This window comes from Cottoperca gobio, chromosome 15 (assembly GCF_900634415.1).
Source record: "Cottoperca gobio chromosome 15, fCotGob3.1, whole genome shotgun sequence".
In the NCBI taxonomy this organism is placed as follows: Eukaryota; Metazoa; Chordata; class Actinopteri; order Perciformes; family Bovichtidae; genus Cottoperca; species Cottoperca gobio.
In genome coordinates this window covers 5,686,817-5,706,160 of record NC_041369.1, presented here as the reverse complement: position 1 = coordinate 5,706,160, position 19,344 = coordinate 5,686,817, and the positions used below count along the sequence as shown (strand labels likewise).

At 43.8% G+C, this 19,344-nt stretch overlaps 1 protein-coding gene across 1 annotated transcript; it reads left to right on the top strand.

Annotated features, from left to right (window-relative positions):
• The first annotated feature begins 10,751 nt into the window (after nt 1-10,751).
• Nucleotides 10,752-19,344, top strand: LOC115020363 (placenta-specific protein 9-like). Its single transcript, XM_029450335.1, has 3 exons — nt 10,752-10,951; nt 18,623-18,714; nt 19,130-19,344. Exons 1-3 carry the CDS (start codon nt 10,888-10,890, stop codon nt 19,271-19,273), a joined length of 300 nt encoding a protein of 99 aa, XP_029306195.1. The 5' UTR covers nt 10,752-10,887; the 3' UTR covers nt 19,274-19,344.

The following is a 19,344-nucleotide window of genomic DNA, read 5'->3' as shown; positions in this document are numbered from 1 at the left end:
CCGCTGTGTGTTCCGAGAGTGCCATGGTGCTTTTTCCTCCACTGGGAGGAAACGTGTCGTTCACCTGCCGAGAGAGTCTCACTTTCTGACGCTGACTGAGAGCGGCTCGCTTCATTGTTTGTGCTTTTAAAAAGTTGTGTGAACAACTGGAGGTTACTGAGGAGAGGCGACAACGGGGCAGACAGAGCTTGAATAATAAAGTGTATTTATTGCTGGTTCAGCCACCGTCCGCCCCGTAGCCAGATTCCACTGTTCAGTATTGTATATTTTACCCTAGTATACGTTTCATGGCGCCCAACGTTGGTGGCAGATGATGTTAATATACATATATGCGATATATTGTGTGTAGTACTGTATGTGCGATATTGAGTGACTTTTTCTTCTCTGTTAAACCACAAAAACTCACCCTGAGATATAAAAGCATCATGCAACCAGCGAAATCAAGCTGAGGTATATAAACTACCGCCAGAAGGTGTAATTCTCGAAATATCTCGACCACTGTTGTTGTTTAAATTTAAATAATCAATCGTGTATTTTTGGTAATATGTTAAAGTTGATTTTGTCGGTACAGATATGATTTAAATTATTCTGTATTACTATGTTTGTCTCGGTTTTATTTTGATATACAAGTTCTTGCAATTGATATAGAAATTTAGATTAAATAACCTTCCGCATTAAAATCTAAATTTTATTCACTCTTTAGGTTAGGTTGATTGAATGTATACTATTTGATTATCGCCAGTTTGGGATGTTGGATTGAGTGTAATCTTTGTTTTGTACCGATAATTTCAATTCTAGTTAGTATTTTTGTTCGTATAGGCTTGTGTCAGTTTATTATTTTAAAATTGAAATTAATATTTGGTTTAAAATGTTTTAAATAACCTAACCATACGAACCAGTAGAGTTGAGAACTGTGAGATTGCATATTTCTGCCTCGTTTAAACTAGGAACTAGTACCTTGTATCGAAGCTGTCTAACTCCTCTAAAAACCTCAATCATCCTTTCCCCCTGAGGGAGAGAGGGATTGTTTTAAATTGGGAGGATAAAACTGATTACAAGAGTTAAACATTTAGACCAGTTGAATGAGAAACCGCTTAAACCAGGAATACTTCAAGAGAGGGCATTTAAGTGAATTTAGTTGTAGGATACACATTATACTGCGCATAGGTTTAAACGGTACCTAGCTTGTTGAACGAATAGCTTGGCGGATAGCATATCACCAGGGATAGGAAGAATATAGCTAGACCTCCCGTCGCACACCAGTTGTATCCACAGAGTAACCTGGAGCACAGTGACGGTCAAGTTGAATTGGCCATTCAGCGTGTTGACGAATAAAGGCAGAAACCGCTCATTTGACCACACCGTCCTTAAAATGGATGACAACAGGACTGAGTTCGGTTCTGAAAGTGGAGATTACTCTCACCGAGAGGCTCTCCCAGATGACCCCCTCGAACAGATAACCCCAAGGGGGGTTATATCCAAATCCTAGAGACTATACAGATCTAGGTAGTTATGTACACGATTATGGGTGCTATTATCATGATATGCAGGATTATGCTGCAGGATTAATAATATAATAATATTACTAATGCAATATTAATAATATAAGGGTGCTACATGATGATAATTCTGAAAAGTTTCAGAATGGAGATCAGCCAAAAAGATGTAAAAAGGGGAAGACAGATGTGCAAAAGAAATTGCAAACAAAACCAGAAATAACCTTGTTCACGGACGGCAGCTTTCAAAGTAAGAGCAAAAGAGAGCTTGGTCGTTTATTTTGAAGGGGGAAGCCGGTGGCGTGATAGATAAGAAATCAGGAAGTTGTGAAGGCACGGCACAGACAGCTGAGGTTACAGCTATTCTGGAGGGTCTTCTAATAGCACAAAAGAAACACATTTCTAGGCTTAGAATTGTGACTGACAGTGATTACTGTTACAAAGCTGGTATTCAAGAGTTGGAATATTGGCGACAGAGAGAGTTTACGAATGTTAAAGGAGAGCCTTTAGCTCATGCTCATCTGTAGGGGTTGATTTCTGAAGCAATCGGCCCTATGTATATTGAATGGATTCATGTAAATAGTCACACTGATATCAAAGATTCTGATCATGATGGAAATAGAGATGTTGATGTTATGGCTCAAGCCAGGCCAAAACTGGCTAAACTTTCCCTGATATTTTCTTAAGAATGGACGGGAGAGGATACACACACCCATGTGCCTCTTGAACAAGCTTCTCAAGTTGTCACTAAGGTGCACGATGGGTTGGGTCATGTTGGACATGAGAAGATCCAGAGGTTTTTGAAGCAGAACCTAGTTTGCATTCCCAACCTTAAAACACTCACAACACAAGTGAGGTTGAGGTGTCAACGATGTGCAATGGGTTTAAGAAAGCCACACCAGAACAGCTAAAGATAGTGTGTAAAGAAGCGGGTGAGCACTTTAGTGCAGACACTGCAGGTCCTTTTCCCCATAGAACAAAATCAGGAAATAAATATTTTTTGATAATAGCAGATAATGGGTCCAGCTATAAACATGTTTACCCAATCAGAGCCATCACCTGTGCAGATGGCCTGAAATGTTTAAGAACAGATGGGTGTTTCTTTCTCTCCAGGAGATCGAGTGTGGGTAACCAGGAGAAAAGTTACTCCAGAGGCAGGTAATTTGAAGACCAAGCTTGAGGGGCAGGACGAGGTACTTTCCCAGGAAGGTAACGTAGTTCACCTTAAACAATATGGGCCTATTCACCCAAAACAGATAAGAAAATTTGTTTAAAGATGACAACCCCTTATCCTGTTAGACCAGAGTCCGGTGTTGACCCTCTCGACCTCTACATACACACTTCACAAGCCGTATGAGTCCTGAGCTGCTCGGGGGACAAAACTTGGATAGGGGTGAGCCTCAAGAACTTTAAATTGGCCCTCAAGGGCACAATTCCGGGGAGTTGGGAGAGAACACACAGATTAGAGTGGTGTAAATATGAACCAGGAATGTGTGCATCTTGTAATGTTGGTGTGACTGAGTGTGTATGGAGGGGGTTGGTAGAACATCGTTGCCCTGTATTTCCGGTTTCCACCCCAACAGGATCAGAGGGAGAACTCCACAGGGAGGGCCTTCCCTCCTGCAGGCTGATCTTCTGTGAAAAATGTCTTGGACAATATGCACTGAGAATGGTAATTGGCCGTTATGATCACCCTGTGGGGTTTAAAGGTACATGTGCATGTTCGGCCTCCACAGAAGGGGTACTCCCCTGTGGAGAGGCAGACAGACTTGGCATTTGCAGTGGTTTGAGCCTGCAGAGGAGGGTGGGTGATTTGCACCCATTTGATTCCGAAAAGTTGGGATGGAGAAGGAGAATGGGCAGAAGGAGAGATTGGGGGATGTATACATCCACTCCAGATTTACTGCCACACCTCTCTCCACTGCAAAACATGATTGCGACTCACTTTCCAGTGTATGGAATAGAGAGACCAAGTCTCTTCATTGGCCTAAAATGCAGCTTGGCGGTTACCCTGTATCCGAGCTTGTCACGTGATAAATTATTTCCACGCGTGCCACCAAAGAAACCACAGGATGTTGAGTTTCAATCCATGTTGCTTCAAATGCTTGAAGGGGTGTTTGTGAAAACCCATGTGCCAGGGCAGGAGACCTAAAGGAAAGGAGTTGGATTGGGTTACATCACTGTCACAAGACAGGGACACTGACGCCTCCTTTTGGGTGAATGAGATTACTGTATCATGCTCCTTCTCTGACAGGCCCATCAAGCACCACAGCCTCGAGCTGACTGTAAGAACGACACTGATAAAAGGCGACCAAGCACAGGTTAGAGCCGCTAAAGGGACGATTTCTGGCAGACAGATTAGGAAGGCTATAGAGAGTCCACCTGAAACTAAGGGGTGGAGGAACCTGTTTAAAAGGAGACATACAACAGCATAATTCCCTAGACCAAATTGACTTTTGGGGCAGTTTTCATCCTCTTCTTCTCTAATCACACAGGGCAGGGGAAGGAGAGGATCAAGATGCCTGAACTGACCGACCTACCCGAGACCAGACCACATAGGCCAGACGACTCAACAGTAGAACAGAGAGCAGTAGAGAGTAGACGTAAAAGACGTTATAGACTGGCGAAATCATGCGGTCTGTGTGCTATGTATTTGTTTATTTTGAGCCCAGCCCTGATAATAGCCCGGATGGCTTATGCCCAGACCACCACCTATAATAATAACAAGAAATTGTATTTATAAGCGCACTTTTCTTTTGCGTAAACAAAACTCAAAGTGCTACAGAGTAAAAACGATGAGCAAAATATACATTTAAAAAATAAAATAAAAACATTTGATAGACAGACAAGACAACATTTTAAAATGGCCACAGTCTGTGGCGTCCTCAGATGTTCAGGGAGAGCATTCCACAGTCTGGGAGCGGCAGAGCAGAAGGCGCGATCTCCCATGGTTTTGAGCTTGGTCCTGGGGGGAAGGAGGAGGTTAGCCTTTACAGAACGGAGGTTTCTTGTTGAGGTTTGTGGGGTGAGCAGTTCTCTGAGGTAGGATGGAGCATTTCCGTGAATGCACTGATGGGTGTAAAGGGAGATTTTATAATCAATCCTGAGTGAGACCGGGAGCCAGTGTAGTGATTTGAGGATGGGTGTGATGTGTTCGTACTTTCACACTCTCATCAGGATCCTAGCAGCACTGTTCTGGATGTATTGCAGCTTCTGGATGTTTTTGCTAGGAATCCCGATGGGAAGTGCGTTGCAGTAGTCAAGTCTGGAGGAGACAAATGCATGGACAAGCTTTTCAGCATCTGACAGAGAGAGTGTGGGGCGGAGTTTGACAATATTTTTGAGGTGGTAGAAGGAGTTCTTGCATGTTTGTCTGATGTGAGCCTCAAAGGTCAGGTGAGGATCCATTTTAACACCCAGATTGGTGACTGTTGATGAGAGTGGAATGTTCTGACCGGAGAAGGTGATGCAGGTTATGGAGGAGGACTGGACCTGATGTGGGGTGCCAACTAGAAGGGCTTCGGTTTTAGTGCTGTTTAATTGGAGGAAATTGTGCTTCATCCACGCCTCTATCTCCTCCAGGCAGGTGATTAATGTGGATGATGGCAGAGGTGCAGAGGGGGTTGGGTTAGTTCTGATGTAGAGTTGTGTGTCATCAGCATAGCAATGGAACGATATTCCGATTGTGGAGTGAAGACGGTTGAGGAGGATGTCACGATCAATGGTATCAAATGCTGCAGTTAGATCAAGGAGGATGAGGAGAGATGGAGATCCGGCGCCAGCTGTCATCAGCAGATTGTTGGTGACCCTAACCAGGGCAGTTTCTGTACTGTGGCCAGGGCGAAAACCAGACTGGAATTTTTCAATGAGGTTATTGAAGTTGAGATGGTCCTGAATCTGAATGGCAACTACTTTTTCCAGCTCCTTGGATAGAAATGGCAGGTTGGAGATGGGTCTGTAGTTGGCAAGGACATCTGGGTCTAAGGTGGGTTTTTTGAGGAGTGGTTTGATGACAGCCGTTTTTTAAAGGGGATGGAACATGACCAGACTGGAGGGAATGGTATATCACTGTAGTGATAAGGGGACTTATGGCACACATGTTAGTTTTGACCAGGGCTGTGGGAAAGGGATCCAGGGCACAGGTGGAGGGTTTCATCTTTTTGATGATGACCTCAACCTCTTGCTGCGAGATGTCAGTGAAGCAGCAAAGAGGCTGGGTAGGTCCGGGCTGGGAGTTGACAGTCGAGACTGGCAGAGCAGCGGAGTTGGGGAGGAGAGAGTGGATGGTATCTACTTTTTCTTTCTGAAAAATGCGATGAAATTGTCACACTGCTCCTCTGTGGTGTCTTGGTGTAAGGGAGGTTTGAGGTTTGAGTAGATGATGTACTGTGGAAAAAAGTTGCTTGGAGTTGCCAGGGCTATTGTTGATGATGTTAGAGTAGAAAAGTGACCGTGTGTCTCTGAGGGACTTTGTATAGGCCTTTTGGTGGTCTCGGTATGCCTGTCTGTGAACAGTGAGTCCTGAAGCCTTGAGGCGCCGCTCGAGGACATGCCCCGCTGTCTTCATCTTCCGCAGCTCGCAGGTGTACCAGGGGGCTGAGCGTGAGAATGTGACTGTTCTGGTTTTGACAGGGGCGTGGAGATCCAGGAGACTGCTCAGAGATTTGTTGTAAAAGTCCACAGATTCATTGACTGATGTGAGATTCATAGCGAAGAGATGCTGGAGATCCGAGGTCATGGTGTCCGGGTTGATGTTTTTCAGATTTCTGAAATGGATTTGACGTTTTGGTTTGGTGTAGGGAAGCAGGAGTGGCAGATCCATTGTGATGGCCTTGTGATCCGACACACCCAGATCGTAGACAGATAGATTACGGATGGGGGCTGTTTGTGATGACTAGGTCAAGTGTCCCCTAGTGTGTGTGGGGACATCAACATGTTGAATGAGGTTGAGGCAGTCCAGAAGGTGTAGTCTACTCCCTGAGGAGATGGGATGTGTGGCTGGACATATCCGAAACAAAATTAACTTCTCAGATTGATCAAATTTACGATATCCAAGAAATACCAAACTGATGATCAAAAAACTGATGAAACTTTGTGTAGTGGCCCTGTTTAAATTGGTGACCGCAAGTAATACCAAGAGGCCGCACCGCTGCAACAAAAAGGAAAAGGAAACAAGACCAGGGCGTGATGTTGTGGAATTTTTCCTGCTTTACTCTGGAGAGATGTATGTAAAGTCAAATAAATGGTGATAGAGACAGAGTTGTCTTTGTGCATTTATTTGAGATCTCAAATAAAATGGCACCAGTTTCACAGAATACAGCGTAGTCTATGGAAGGGCACAGGTTGGAAGAAGACACATAGGCAATTTGGTTTGGAGACGAGGTGATGAAAAAACCCACAGGGGGCCGAGCCAAACTGCCCTTTGATGCTTGTAAGGTAATAGTTATGTAAACAGAATATTGGGTGATACACTCAATATTCTGTCCAAGTGAGTTAATTAGTTTGATCAGGATTTGGCTGTGTCCTGTCTTTTGTTAGTTTATCAGTCTAATCAGGATGCGTCTGTCTTGTATTAACATGAAATAGCGGTTGGCCCTGGTTTGATCCAACCGACACTCCTATGTTAGCATCAAATGGCAGTTGGCTTGTTTAACATAGGAAACTTATATATAATTAAAACAGTAGACATTTAAATTGCTATTACAGTGACTACTTGTGATTCTGAACAAGTACGGTTGAGGGACCATTAGGGGCGTCCATGACGGAAGTAGGAGGGGAATGTGGTAATGTGGTAATGTCTCCCCCAGAATCTTGACACATCGAACCCGTTTGCAGAACTGGTAGGATCATTCTCAGACTTAACTTTAACTTTAGCTCCGCTTAGACTTTGACTTCAGAACATTTTTATTCTTTTATCCTTTTTATTTTTTATTTTTGTTGTTTGTTGAGACTAGTTTTCCTTGGTTGGTGCGAATGTTAATATAAGTATATTTATTTTGCTTTACGAACTCTTTTATTATAAAAGCTGTTTATTTTATAACTACCTCACTCTACCCGAAGGGGTAGACCTGTTTTGCAGAAATTCTCCTTTTTGTAATCTTTTAAACTTTAAATTAAAATTGTTGGTAACTTCTAAAGTTTTTATTTAACTAACTTTAATTACTTCACCGTTGAGTGGAAGTTTATGACTTTGACCGTTTTGGTCTTGGGTCTTTTTGAGATATTGTCCATATATCTTATGTTAAAAGTTTTAATGCCAACCGAAAATTTTGATCGGTTTTTATTCTTGTTATACCTTAATTGAATTTTTTCTGGTTAATCTTTGAAAGCCTTTTATCGAGGCTTTTCACGCTCAAGAGAGGGTGGAGTCACCTTCGAGAATTTGGGTTTTATTTTAAGGGTTTTAAATATTTTTTCTCAAATACCTTACCTATACTCTTATTATCAAGTTTTTATTAATATTTCTGTGTGCAAAACTTGAGTGTGACGCCGTTTTCTTTTAGTATTTTGTTTATTACGTTAAATACAGTTATGTCAGCAAATAATAGCTCCTTCAATTTGTGGACGACAACGTCCTGCGACTCATGGTAAGCCAATTTTGTATTTCCATAATTATGTTATTGTGGCTTACTCAGAGACGGGGTTATCCCCTCATTAGGGGATTAATATGTTTTTTTTGTACACTTTACTGAACATACATAGGGGATTCCATGGGGTTGCAACTTCCTCTGGGGGGATTTTACCTACCTGGCAAGTGTGAACTTTGCAAATTTTTGCATATCGTCCAGAGCAACTTACACTTCAAACACAATCCGGCAGCATTTTCTTCGGACCAAGCGAAAGTAGCCTTTATGGTGTCCCATTTGACTGGGAGAGCTGCAGCCTGGGCTATTGCTGAATGGGCCAGAGACTCGGTAGTTTGCCACTCGCTGTCCGAGTTCACGGACACCTTAAGACGCATTTTTGACCACGCGTCACCGGCTGGGGAAGCCTCCCAAAGACTGATGAGTATTCAACAGCGCAATCGACAGGTGGTCGATTATGCCATTGAGTTCCGCACAGTGGCAGCTGACAGTGGGTGGAATACTCCGGCGCTCATCGACGCCTTCAGAAAGGGACTCTCCGATCCAATAAAGGACCAGCTGGATCCCCAGGAGGTACCACGGAACCTAGAGTCTCTCATAGCGATGTCTGTCCGGCTGGACAATCGTTTTCGTGAGAGAGAGGAGCAGCGCCGGCAGACTGGTGTTCGTCCCTCCTATTTCCTGGGATCTCCTCCGAGGAACGGCATCTCCCTCCATGGCTGCGGACTCCGGGAGGACAGCGCTTCCGCGAACGTCGGAGGAGCCCATGCAGCTGGGGAGGACCAGGCTCTCTCCCGAGGAGAGACAGCGCCGTCTACGAGAGGGCAGCTGTTTCTACTGCAGACAACAGGGCCATCAACTCTCTTTCTGTCTGGGAAAAGGAGGGGCTCACCAGCCAGGAGGAGGGCGCTGGTGAGCAAGATGTCCACAACCTTCCCTCCTCGCCCAGTAACCAAGGTAACATTCTCCGTAAATAATCAGACCATAGACCAGGGGGTGTTAATTGACTCGGGGGCTGATGAAAGTCTCATGGACCGAGGGTTAGCGAAGCGGTTACGATTAAAGACCGTTCCATTAGCAAGGCCTATTAATGCCAGCGCCTTAGACGGCCGCCTGCTGTTTAAAGTCACCCTGATGTAATTTATGTAAGTGCAGGGAATTATCCTGACCTATTAGAAATACCGCCCTGCTACCATGATTTAAGAGAGGTTTTTAATAAAACCAAAGCCATGTAGCTACCCCGCACCGACCCTTTGACTGCCCTATTGACCTACTGCCGGGGGCGCCCATTCCGAGAGGGCGATTATATTCCATCTCGGGGCCAGAAAGAGCAACGATGGACGAATACATTTCTTCCTCGCTCAAAGCGGGGATCATTCGTCCCTCCTCCTCACCTGCCGGAGCGGGGTTTTTCTTTGTGGATAAGAAAGATGGGTCGCTGAGACCATGCATCGACCATAGCCCAGTTTGTCTCCTCATTTTGGAAAGAGTTTTGTCAACTCTTGGGAGCCACCGTCAGCATGTCTTCCGGCTACCATCCTCAGTCGAATGGGCAGTCGGAGTGGCTCAACCAAGAGCTGGAGACCACCCTTCGCTGTCTAGTCTCACAGAACCAGGCCACCTGGAGCGACCATCTCACCTGGGTGGAGTAAGCACACAACACGCTTCCCACAGCTGCCACGGGCCTCTCTCCCTTTCAGTGTACTAATGGCTACCAGCCTCCACTGTTTCCGGCCAATGAGGGGGAGGTTACGGTGCCGTCGGCCCATGCCATGGTCAGACGCTGTCGCCGGATATGGGCTGGTGCTCGCCAGGCTTTGCTTAGGAGTTCAGTCCGGATGAAGGCCGCGGCTGACAAACATCGCAGGGCTGCTCCCGTCTACATACCGGGCCAGAAGGTCTGGCTCTCCACTAAGGACCTACCTCTCCACGTCGCCTCCAAAAAATTGGCTCCAAGGTTGTTCATGTTGTCTTGTCACTTCCTGTTTTATTTTGTACCTACCTGTACCTTGTTTCTCTTTACTTCCTGTCCTGGTGTGATGTCCCTCCATCATCAGCGTCTGCCTCGCCCCTGATTGTTTTCACCTGTTCCCACTCATCTCTTGTATAAATTGTCCTGTCTCCCCTTGTCGTGTGTCAGTTCGTCTTGTCATATCCTTGTCATATCATGTCCAAGTACCAGTATTCTAAGTACCAGTGTGTTTTTCAGAGTACTTTGTTAATCCTCCTAGTGAGCATTTTCAGTTGTTGTTTTGATTTCTGGAAGTAAACTTTTGTTTATTCTACACTACCTTTGTGTCTGGAGTCGTGCAATTGAGTCTTCCTTCCCTGTGTCCGAGTCATAACATACAGGTACACTTAAACCCGAAACTGGCCCAGTGCCCAGGATTCTCGGGGAAAAATCTTATATCTGGTTGGATTTTTGTAAATTGTTAAAGAGCTTTCTGCATTGCATTGTGTTGAATTGATGCTGGGAAAATGTTTATCTGATGCACAAATGTAACAGTAAGAGTTCCGCTGTTTAAAAGTCAGCCTGTGGCTGAACTGACATCTGAGTCCCCTCCGCAGTACAACCCTCCTGCCCCTTCCCAAATGCTGAGCTTTCTGTTCTGCATCTCATGTTTTCATTAGAAAACTGGGCGCAACCAAGTCAACGAGGGAAGGATAAGAGCGCAGCAGAGCGAGCACAGGGCAAAGAGGGAATAGGGAGGAGTTGTGGAGGAGAAAAAGAGATTTTGGGGGGTGTTTGTGTCTTTTCTCTCGCACACGCTTCACTCTTCAACACCAGCTGCTCGCCACGTTTCACCATGACCCACCCCTCTGCCTCCTCCGTTGGACTCATCTTCCTTCTGCTTGGCTACTCTGCTGCAGGTAAGGGCTGTAGCTGGGTGTCATAAGGAGGGAGGGCAGAGGGGTCACAGGTCAGACAGGAAGGGCCAGAAGAAACACAGCTGGGTGTTCAACTGAGCAGATCAACTGTGTTGAAGGTTTGTTGATTGACTAGAAAGGAGGATTACAGTAGAGTAGTGCAGTAGAAATACATTATCTGATGCTGAACATGTCTGTTCCATACATTATGTCTTTGTTGCAATACATGTATATATATTGTGTAAGTGTGTGTATATGAACACACATGAAGCTGAACTGACATCTGGGCGTGAGTCTGTGTGTGTTCAGGGATTGCCAACACATCTGCTTCTAATTTCACAGCAGCTCTGGCTACACCTAATCTAATATTGTGTCGGCATAGTTTCAAACAATCACTCTTTCCTTCATCCATTATGTTGATCTGCCTGCTTCTAACCAGTGTGTTTAGCTTTGTGTACCAGTGCTACAAAAATCCAACTGAAATTCACAAAAATGTGGGCCAATCCTCCAGAGCCAAATCTGTGAGTGACGGCCTCAAGTGTGAATTACACTGACTTCATACTGCAAGAATGGCCAACTGCAGCAAGCGTACAGCAAAATGAACACTCACCGTATGCAACAAGCAAGAACACACACTGACTCACTCAGAAACACACAAAGCGTTTAAACTCATATTTCCTCTTAAAAGCTTAGAAATATAATTGTATAAAATATAAGAATAAGTAAACGTGGGTGGAATAGTTCTTGTTTAAAAGCTTTTTCTCAGAAAAGGGCAGGATATGGCACTCACTTGGTGTAAAAACATTACATATGAGTCAAAAACTAATAACTTGCAATGGAAACAAGAGAAGAAAAACACTTGAAAGGGCGAAATGTTTTGAGGGAAATGTCTGTGCATTGGAAACATTTTGTTGCTCAGGAGTGAATTAGTTACAGTTGAGATCGTAACACTTCAGCGGTTGAAAGATCAGTTTAAATGAAAGTGTTGAATTGTAAGCAGTTGAAAGGTCTGTTGAAGAGTTTGAGATTAAAGCAGGTCAAATGTAGTTGGCATGCAAGAACTTACAGCAGCTGAAATATCTGTTGAGATGTAATGCTGAACAGTAGGTTTTATCATCTATTCACACGGTTGATCGTTGAAAGAAGGAACACAAGAAGACGACACCGACCTCTAGCGACCAAAGTAATTACAACAGCAGCAAAGATGGAAATCAGATGACGTAGTATAGACGGAATCTGAGTTTCGGGCTTCCGGTGGAATCGCGATGCATGCTGGTGTGGCAAGCCTAGAAAAGTGAGCACCAACTCTACAAGGGCCGCCATATTGGATTTCTTCTCTACGTGTTTACTTTTATTTAGCTTATTCTTCAAGCGTGTTTACATTGTATTTGGCTAGTTTTTAGTGTGTAATCATCGCTCTTCTAGTTATGGGATTTGGACACCGACGTGTGGTGAAAGGATGTTCAAACAGTGGGAGAAAGATAAATAAATGGGCCGAATCTCATTGTGAGCTTCACGATTGCAAAAATTGCGACTGCAAGCACCCGTTCGAACTATTTCCATTTCCAACCGCACTAAAGAACAATGATAGAAGGCTAGCATGGACCAAAGCTGTAAAGAGACAGGATTACAATGGGAAGTCTTGGGAGCCCAAGAAATCTTCGCGGATTTGCAGTAAGCATTTCATGCAAGGAAAACCAACAAATGAATTCCCTGATCCTGAACTCGACCTGGGGTATGTAGTCTATCTACTTAATTTATATATTGACAAATGTACTTTCTATATATTGAGTTTTATAATAACTAACAAACACAAGTTAGGTATATATTTATAATAGCTTACCCTACAACATAACTGCAATAAGCACTTATGATATCGCCAGTTTTCTTGACTGCGCAGATCCATGCTGAATGTGGCGTATGGGAAATTTTCATTGAATGAGTACATTTTGCTTTCAAAAAGCAATACTCAGAATCTGCGAGAGGATTTGAGAGATATTTGTTTCAACCAGCCAGAGTCAAACAGTCTAAATGCTTTGCCTTCTTTGTATTCGTTCAAAGTTCGTTTATGAAACTCGACATGGTTCCCTGGGTGGTCAGACATTAAAAATAATGTTATATCGCTGAGGTATATCGGCGGCCAAGAAGTCATGCTGTTGTTTTCATTGACCCAACCATCCTGCAATGTCAAGGGATCAGGCACTGAAACGCCACTCGGCATAACCAAAAGCTTAGTCTTTTCTTTTTCTGTGATTGAAAGTCTATCGTTAGCTTGTTTACAACAAGCTTGAAGAATAAGCTAATACAATGTAAACACATAGAGAAGAAATCCAATATGGCGGCCCTTGTAGAGTTGGTGCTCACTTTTCTAGGCTTGCCACACCAGCATGCATTGCGATTCCACCGGAAGCCCAAAACTCTGATTCCGTCTATAAAGAGCAAGACACTCCAAAATAAGGGGCACATTGATGGGACAAAAAACTCAGGACTTTTACCCAGGTGGTTGTTGGTCCCGTGTGAAACCAACAACTGGTTACAATCTTTTCCTAAAGTACTTGTGTTACCTAAACCTAAAGAAGGGTTTTTTATTTGTGTTGAAAACGTTACATTTCATTCAGTTTTACAACATGTTATGTGTTGTTATAAGTTTCACTTTTACTGTTACAATGTAGTAGGTGTAGTTTGGCCCATCTGATGCACTAGAATGGTAGCGATAACAACTGATAACATCTATTCAATAGGCTGATAAGATTCAAAATGAGCTAAGTCTGTCATCCACCCGTGCAGTTCCATGACCTCAGTTTTTATTTTGTGACCTTTACTTTTATCATTTTACAAAGTTTGAAATCCACTGTAGTACACACATTTTAGATCCAGATTTTATTCTTCATTGATGGTGCTTGTACACTGCCTTTGTGTTTTCTATGGGCATCTTTCAGTTTGCCTGAACTAACGTTCCGACCTGCACTGACTTCTCAATTTTGCTGAACTACCCCTCTCTTGTAGAGAGAAGCCATGTCAGTGCACACAGCAAAAGAGATAGAAAACACTTTGCACACACTCAACACACACACACAGATACACACGGTCACTCACCTTTGTCCTCAGGTGGAGTCAGTGTTCATCAGATCTGTTTGCTTTCCCTGTTTCCTGTTTGTTTCCTTGGTGTGAAGGATTTCTTGTATGATTTCTCAACCTTCTGGAACAGTTCTGGCAGGGAAAAAAGTCTTCATATGAGCTGGACAAAAGCCAACACAAACAAGAACACATGCCTTCTTGCTGTTTGGAAACACAGACTGATTGTAACACCACATCTCAGCCAGTCAGCTATTTAACATTACATCTGTTTGTTGCATACAGCACATAAAGAACTTCCTATTCTTAACAGCATTCATCATGAACATCAGCACGTAGCTCTCTGTTGCAAGTTTTCTCTCCCGAAGAGCAGGCTGTGCGGTGTACACACTGATCACACAAACACACACTGACACTTAGACGGAGGCACAGCTGTGGTTTTGGGGGGATTTATTTTGTGCTGATCTGTAAACCAGCAGCACATTCTGCTACAGCTGAAGATTGTGGTTGTTTTGGGATGCAACAACAAAAACCACCACTTTAATGACTTCTACCTCCACATGCTGTGTAGGATATCTTCATGTCTGTAGCAGACTGCTGATAATTAATCTGTCAAACCAATGCACAAATCTTCATTCCCCTGAGACAGATCAACAACACCTCTGTCATGGAGGACACGCCGGGGCAGACATCTGCTTTGTTTGCTCAGTGAGAAAATTGACTTACTGCACCTTCCATCCATCCGTCTTGGCTTGCTCCATGCATGCAGTGAACCTGGCTCCAAACGGCATAATGGAGCTTGTAAAATGTTTCAATGGGATATATCTGTAAAATCAATCCATCCTGATGCTAAGGCACGGCTGTACATGGGAGACAATGTGCAGAATAAGATATGGGAATTATTTCTTGCTGGCTCAGCTGGCACAGCATTTATTGCTAAAGGAAGAAAAGATTTCACAGTTGGACTAAATTATTTTTTAGGTTGGATACAGTTTGCAGTGTGAGATCAGCAGAAAAACTATTCCTGTATCTATTTATATATCAGCAAAATATGAACAAATAAGGATTTAAAATGTCAGCTTGTGAAACAGATACATGCTTTCTTCTTTAGATCATGCCAGATGTGAATTTGGTGAAATTTACAGCTGAGGTTTCTTCTGAAGAGCTGAAGACAGAAAACTGAGAAAGCTACAGTCTGTGTTTATTTGACAGCAGACTTTGGGTGTTTTTGTTTTAAAATGTTTTATTTCCAAGTGTGCATATGTGGATAGTGAAACAGAGAGGACACAATGAGTAATGGTAGGTATGAAATGGTAGGAAAAGGTACTGTAGGAAACGAATTTATCTAAACCAGTGCATTCTGAATGTTGAGGGATTTTCTGTTAGACTGAGCATTTAAGTTAAGTGTATTTGCTTTGAATAGGTTTTTCTGCATAACTAAGTGCTGTTGTTAAGTTAGTTGCAATTGACACTCATCATCGTCAGGAGCCTGTAGCCACCCAAGTAACCAAGTCTGAAAAGTCTGTGGCAGCTTGAGCGGCAGCCTTGTCGGAGGAAGACTCAAGACAAAGGAGTCTTCGTGGGATCTGCTTGATCTTCACTCTCCCTTTTCAAATGTATATATTTCCCATTCCTGTTTGTCTATCCTCTCGTAGATATTACAGGCCTCTCACATACTCGCAACACCTCCGTAACCTCTCCGCTTTTGTCTATCACACCCGCACCTCACATACCGAACACCTCTAAAGGTCAAAGGGGCCTGTGGAACTGCCGGTCAGCTACTCGTAAGACTGAGTTCATCTCTGACTATGCCTCCCAGCAATCCCTTGACTTCCTTGCTCTCACTGAGACTTGGATCACTGCGGCTAACACTTCCACCCCTGCTGCTCTCTCCACAGCAACTCCTTCACCCACTCACCCAGACCCACTGGTCTACTGATCTCCCCCAAATGGAGCTTTTCTCTTTACCCATTGCCAGACTTCACTCCTTCGTCTTTCAAATGTCATGCCGTCACTGTAACACAGCCGGTTACATTAAACATGGTTGTTCTCTACCGTCCTCCGGGTCCTTTGGGGAGTTTTTAGAGGAAATGGACGTTCTCCTGTCCAACATACCTGAAAATGGCTTCATCATCCAGTCAGAGATGTCAACAGACTTATTTTTTCTCTTATCCTCCTTTGCTCTCTTTGAGTCCATCCCACCTACTTACAACCACCTCAACTCCATATTCACCAGAAACTGCTCTACTTCCAACCTCTTTGTAACCCCACTTCACATCTCTGATCACTTTTTCATATCCTCCTCTCTCCCCCTCTCCCCCTCTCCCAATCTAACAAACTTAACTCCCCTAACACTGCACCTCTCCGCCGTAACCTTCGCTCCCTTGCGCCCTCCTCTCTTGCCTCAGCTGTCCTCTCAGCTGTCCTCTCAGCCCTCCCTTCATCTGACTCTTTCTCACTTATGCTTGCAACTCTGCCACAGACACTCTCCTCTCTACTCTGTCCTCCTCTCTGGACTCTCTCTTTCCGCTCACCTTGCAGCAGGTTTGCCAGTTTCCTCCAGCTCCCTGGTTGGATGACTCAGTGCGTGCTGACAGAACCATCCAATGAGCATCTGAAGGAAAATGGTGGTGGAAGACCTCCTTACCTTTCAATCTTTTCTCTGTTCTCTCTCTTCTTCTATTTCTGCAGCAAAAAGCACTTTTAATCTAAAATTCAAACCTCTTTCTCCAACCCCAAAAAACTCTTCTCTATCTTCTCCACCCTCATCGGTCCCCTCAGTCCCACATTTCCTTCTTCCCTTCTGCTTAGCAATTTTGTCAACTACTTTGTAAAAAAGATAGACAATATATGCTCTTCAATTCCCAACTTACCCACTGACATCACCTGTTCATCATCTGCATTACTTCCCCCCACTCTAATTTCTTTCTCCCCCCTCTCTCCAAATTCAGTTCTAACCCTCGTTAAGTCTACCCTATTTACCTGGACCCTATCCCCTCTCACCTTCTCCAGTCTATTGCTTCTGACCTTCTTTTTCTCACCCATCTCATCAACACTTCCTGAACAACTGGTTAAATATGCAAGAGTGAACCCTCTCCTAAAGAAAGGGCTCTCCCATCCAAGACCTTACCATCAACATCAGCACCTCGGTTGTTTCCCCGACTCCGACTGCAAGGAATCTGTGTGTGACACTGGACGACCAACTGTCCTTCAGTGCCAACATCGCTGCAACAACCCGCTCCTGCAGACATATAACATCAGGAGGATACGTCCCCTACTGACTCAGAAGGCAACACAGGTTCTGGTCCAGGCTCTTGTCATCTCACAGCCTTGACTACTGCTACTCCCTCCTGGCTGGTCACTCTTCACGTGCCATCCGACCTCTACTGCTCATCCAGAAGGCAGCAGCCCCACTGATCTTTAACCTGCCCAAGTTCTCCCACACTACAACGCTTCTCCAGTGGCTTCCCGCATCTGCTTCAAGACACTGGTACTGGCCTACCATGCTGTGAATGGAATGGAACAAAATACATTGAGGTCATTCCAAACCTAAACCAAGATGAGCTCAATGTATTTTGGCTCAGCGGAGGTTAAAGACAACTTCAAGACTGATAGTGTTTTTTCATGGAATGAGCTCCTAACTATATTTTCCAGTAGAAAAGGGGAAAGCACATCCTTGTTTGTTCATTGGCAATGAAAGGAATGATATTGACAACACCCGCTCTGCAGTGGCAACCTAACACCGCCTTAGTATCATTAATGTTCAATAACATTCTCAGGCAATGGCTCTCTGCATACAAATGTTTCATCAAAAATAACAGCACTGCTGCCAGCATTCAGTAATTGAATGAGAAGTTCACTCATTTTATAAAGTATAAATGCTCTCAATGGGAGCTTGGCCCGCAGCCACTTAGAAGGTGCTAGAAAATGGAAGCAGAGTCCTGCCAGAGAATGCAGGCTTCCCCTCAAATATGTCGGCTTCAAAGAGAAACAGATAATTGGAAACATGACTGAGAGGCGGAAACAGCTGTAACAATGCATGTGGCGCTCCCCAACCCGCTGAAGTGAATTCACACCCAGTACATCATGGTGTGTCCTTACTTTAGACTACAGGCAGATCCCTCTCATACTATCATGAGTCAAATGTTGATGATGTTTTCAAAGAAAATGCAACACATGAAATGTTTATTTAAGTTGGAAACAAGCAACAATTACAACTCACACAGAGGGAGTCAGAGTTCATTCTCTGCTCAGGACGACATTACTCCACTATATCTGTACATAGAAAATAGTTGTTTGCTGCATATTATTGTTCAGAATGCCGATTTTGGATCTTTGACAGAGCTTGTGGCTTTGTATTGCTTCTTTATTGGGCAGGGTTAGGGTTACCAGTTTTGTGGAATCTGTGTTTTTTTCTGTGCTATCATCCTAACATCTGTTTAAACGAGGGACTGAATGGAAAAACTCCTTTTAAAATCACTAAGTGTTAAAGTATATGATCAATAACTTTTATGCTTTATGGTTTAAATGTGCGTATTTGCTATTAGAAGCTCACATACACTTTAAATCCACTCAGATTTGCATCTTTTCTGTTTGCAGGACCTGAACCTGGGCTGCTACCTCGAGCGGTGCGTTCAAGTGCCTGTCAAGAGCACACAAACCTACACAACCGCCTGGATGTGGTGGAGAAGGTGCTGTTTCCAAACCAACTCACATTTAGCACGCAGTGGTTTGAAACCATCAGGATTTGGGAGTAAAATGTTTTACCCCTGGTGTATTTAGCTTCATTATTAAAAGTCAGCTTTCTCTCCATTCCTTTCATGGATAAGATGTTGATGAAGCTGTAGGCACACCTGTCACATCCACAGTCACTTTTCGTGCAAAAAACCCATGATTTCTAAACTTTTTCCAAAACGCTGATGAGTTAGCCCAGACATACCCCACGCTTACTTTGACCTTACCTTACTAGCTTTTTTGGCCAACTGTATTATTCATATGAATAAGTGATTGCATTATTCATGGGTGATGACTCTATTATTCATACTACAACTTATTAATGCATTATTCATATGTCAACCACACAACTATGTGTTCTGTCTCCTGCAGAAAGTGGAGGACACAGTTGAGAAGTTGGAGGTTGAGCTTGCTGCTCTTCTGGATGCCATTGAAGCCCCAAAGTGGAGCCCACTGTTGGACAATACAGGCAAGACAGCAGTGGATATAATGGAAGACCCAGGATGGAGGTCTTAAAGGGGAACTACGCCAACTTTCAATTATCATACATGTATTTTCTATGGATGACAGTCCAAAAATAAAATAAC

Excerpts from the sequence above, each read along its gene's own strand:
- LOC115020363 (XM_029450335.1), top strand. The coding sequence starts at position 10,888 with ATGACCCACCCCTCTGCCTCCTCCGTTGGACTCATCTTCCTTCTGCTT. Across the intron at positions 10,952-18,622 it reads GCTTGGCTACTCTGCTGCAG|GACCTGAACCTGGGCTGCTA; the intron begins GTAAGGGCTGTA and ends TTCTGTTTGCAG. Across the intron at positions 18,715-19,129 it reads GCCTGGATGTGGTGGAGAAG|AAAGTGGAGGACACAGTTGA; the intron begins GTGCTGTTTCCA and ends TGTCTCCTGCAG.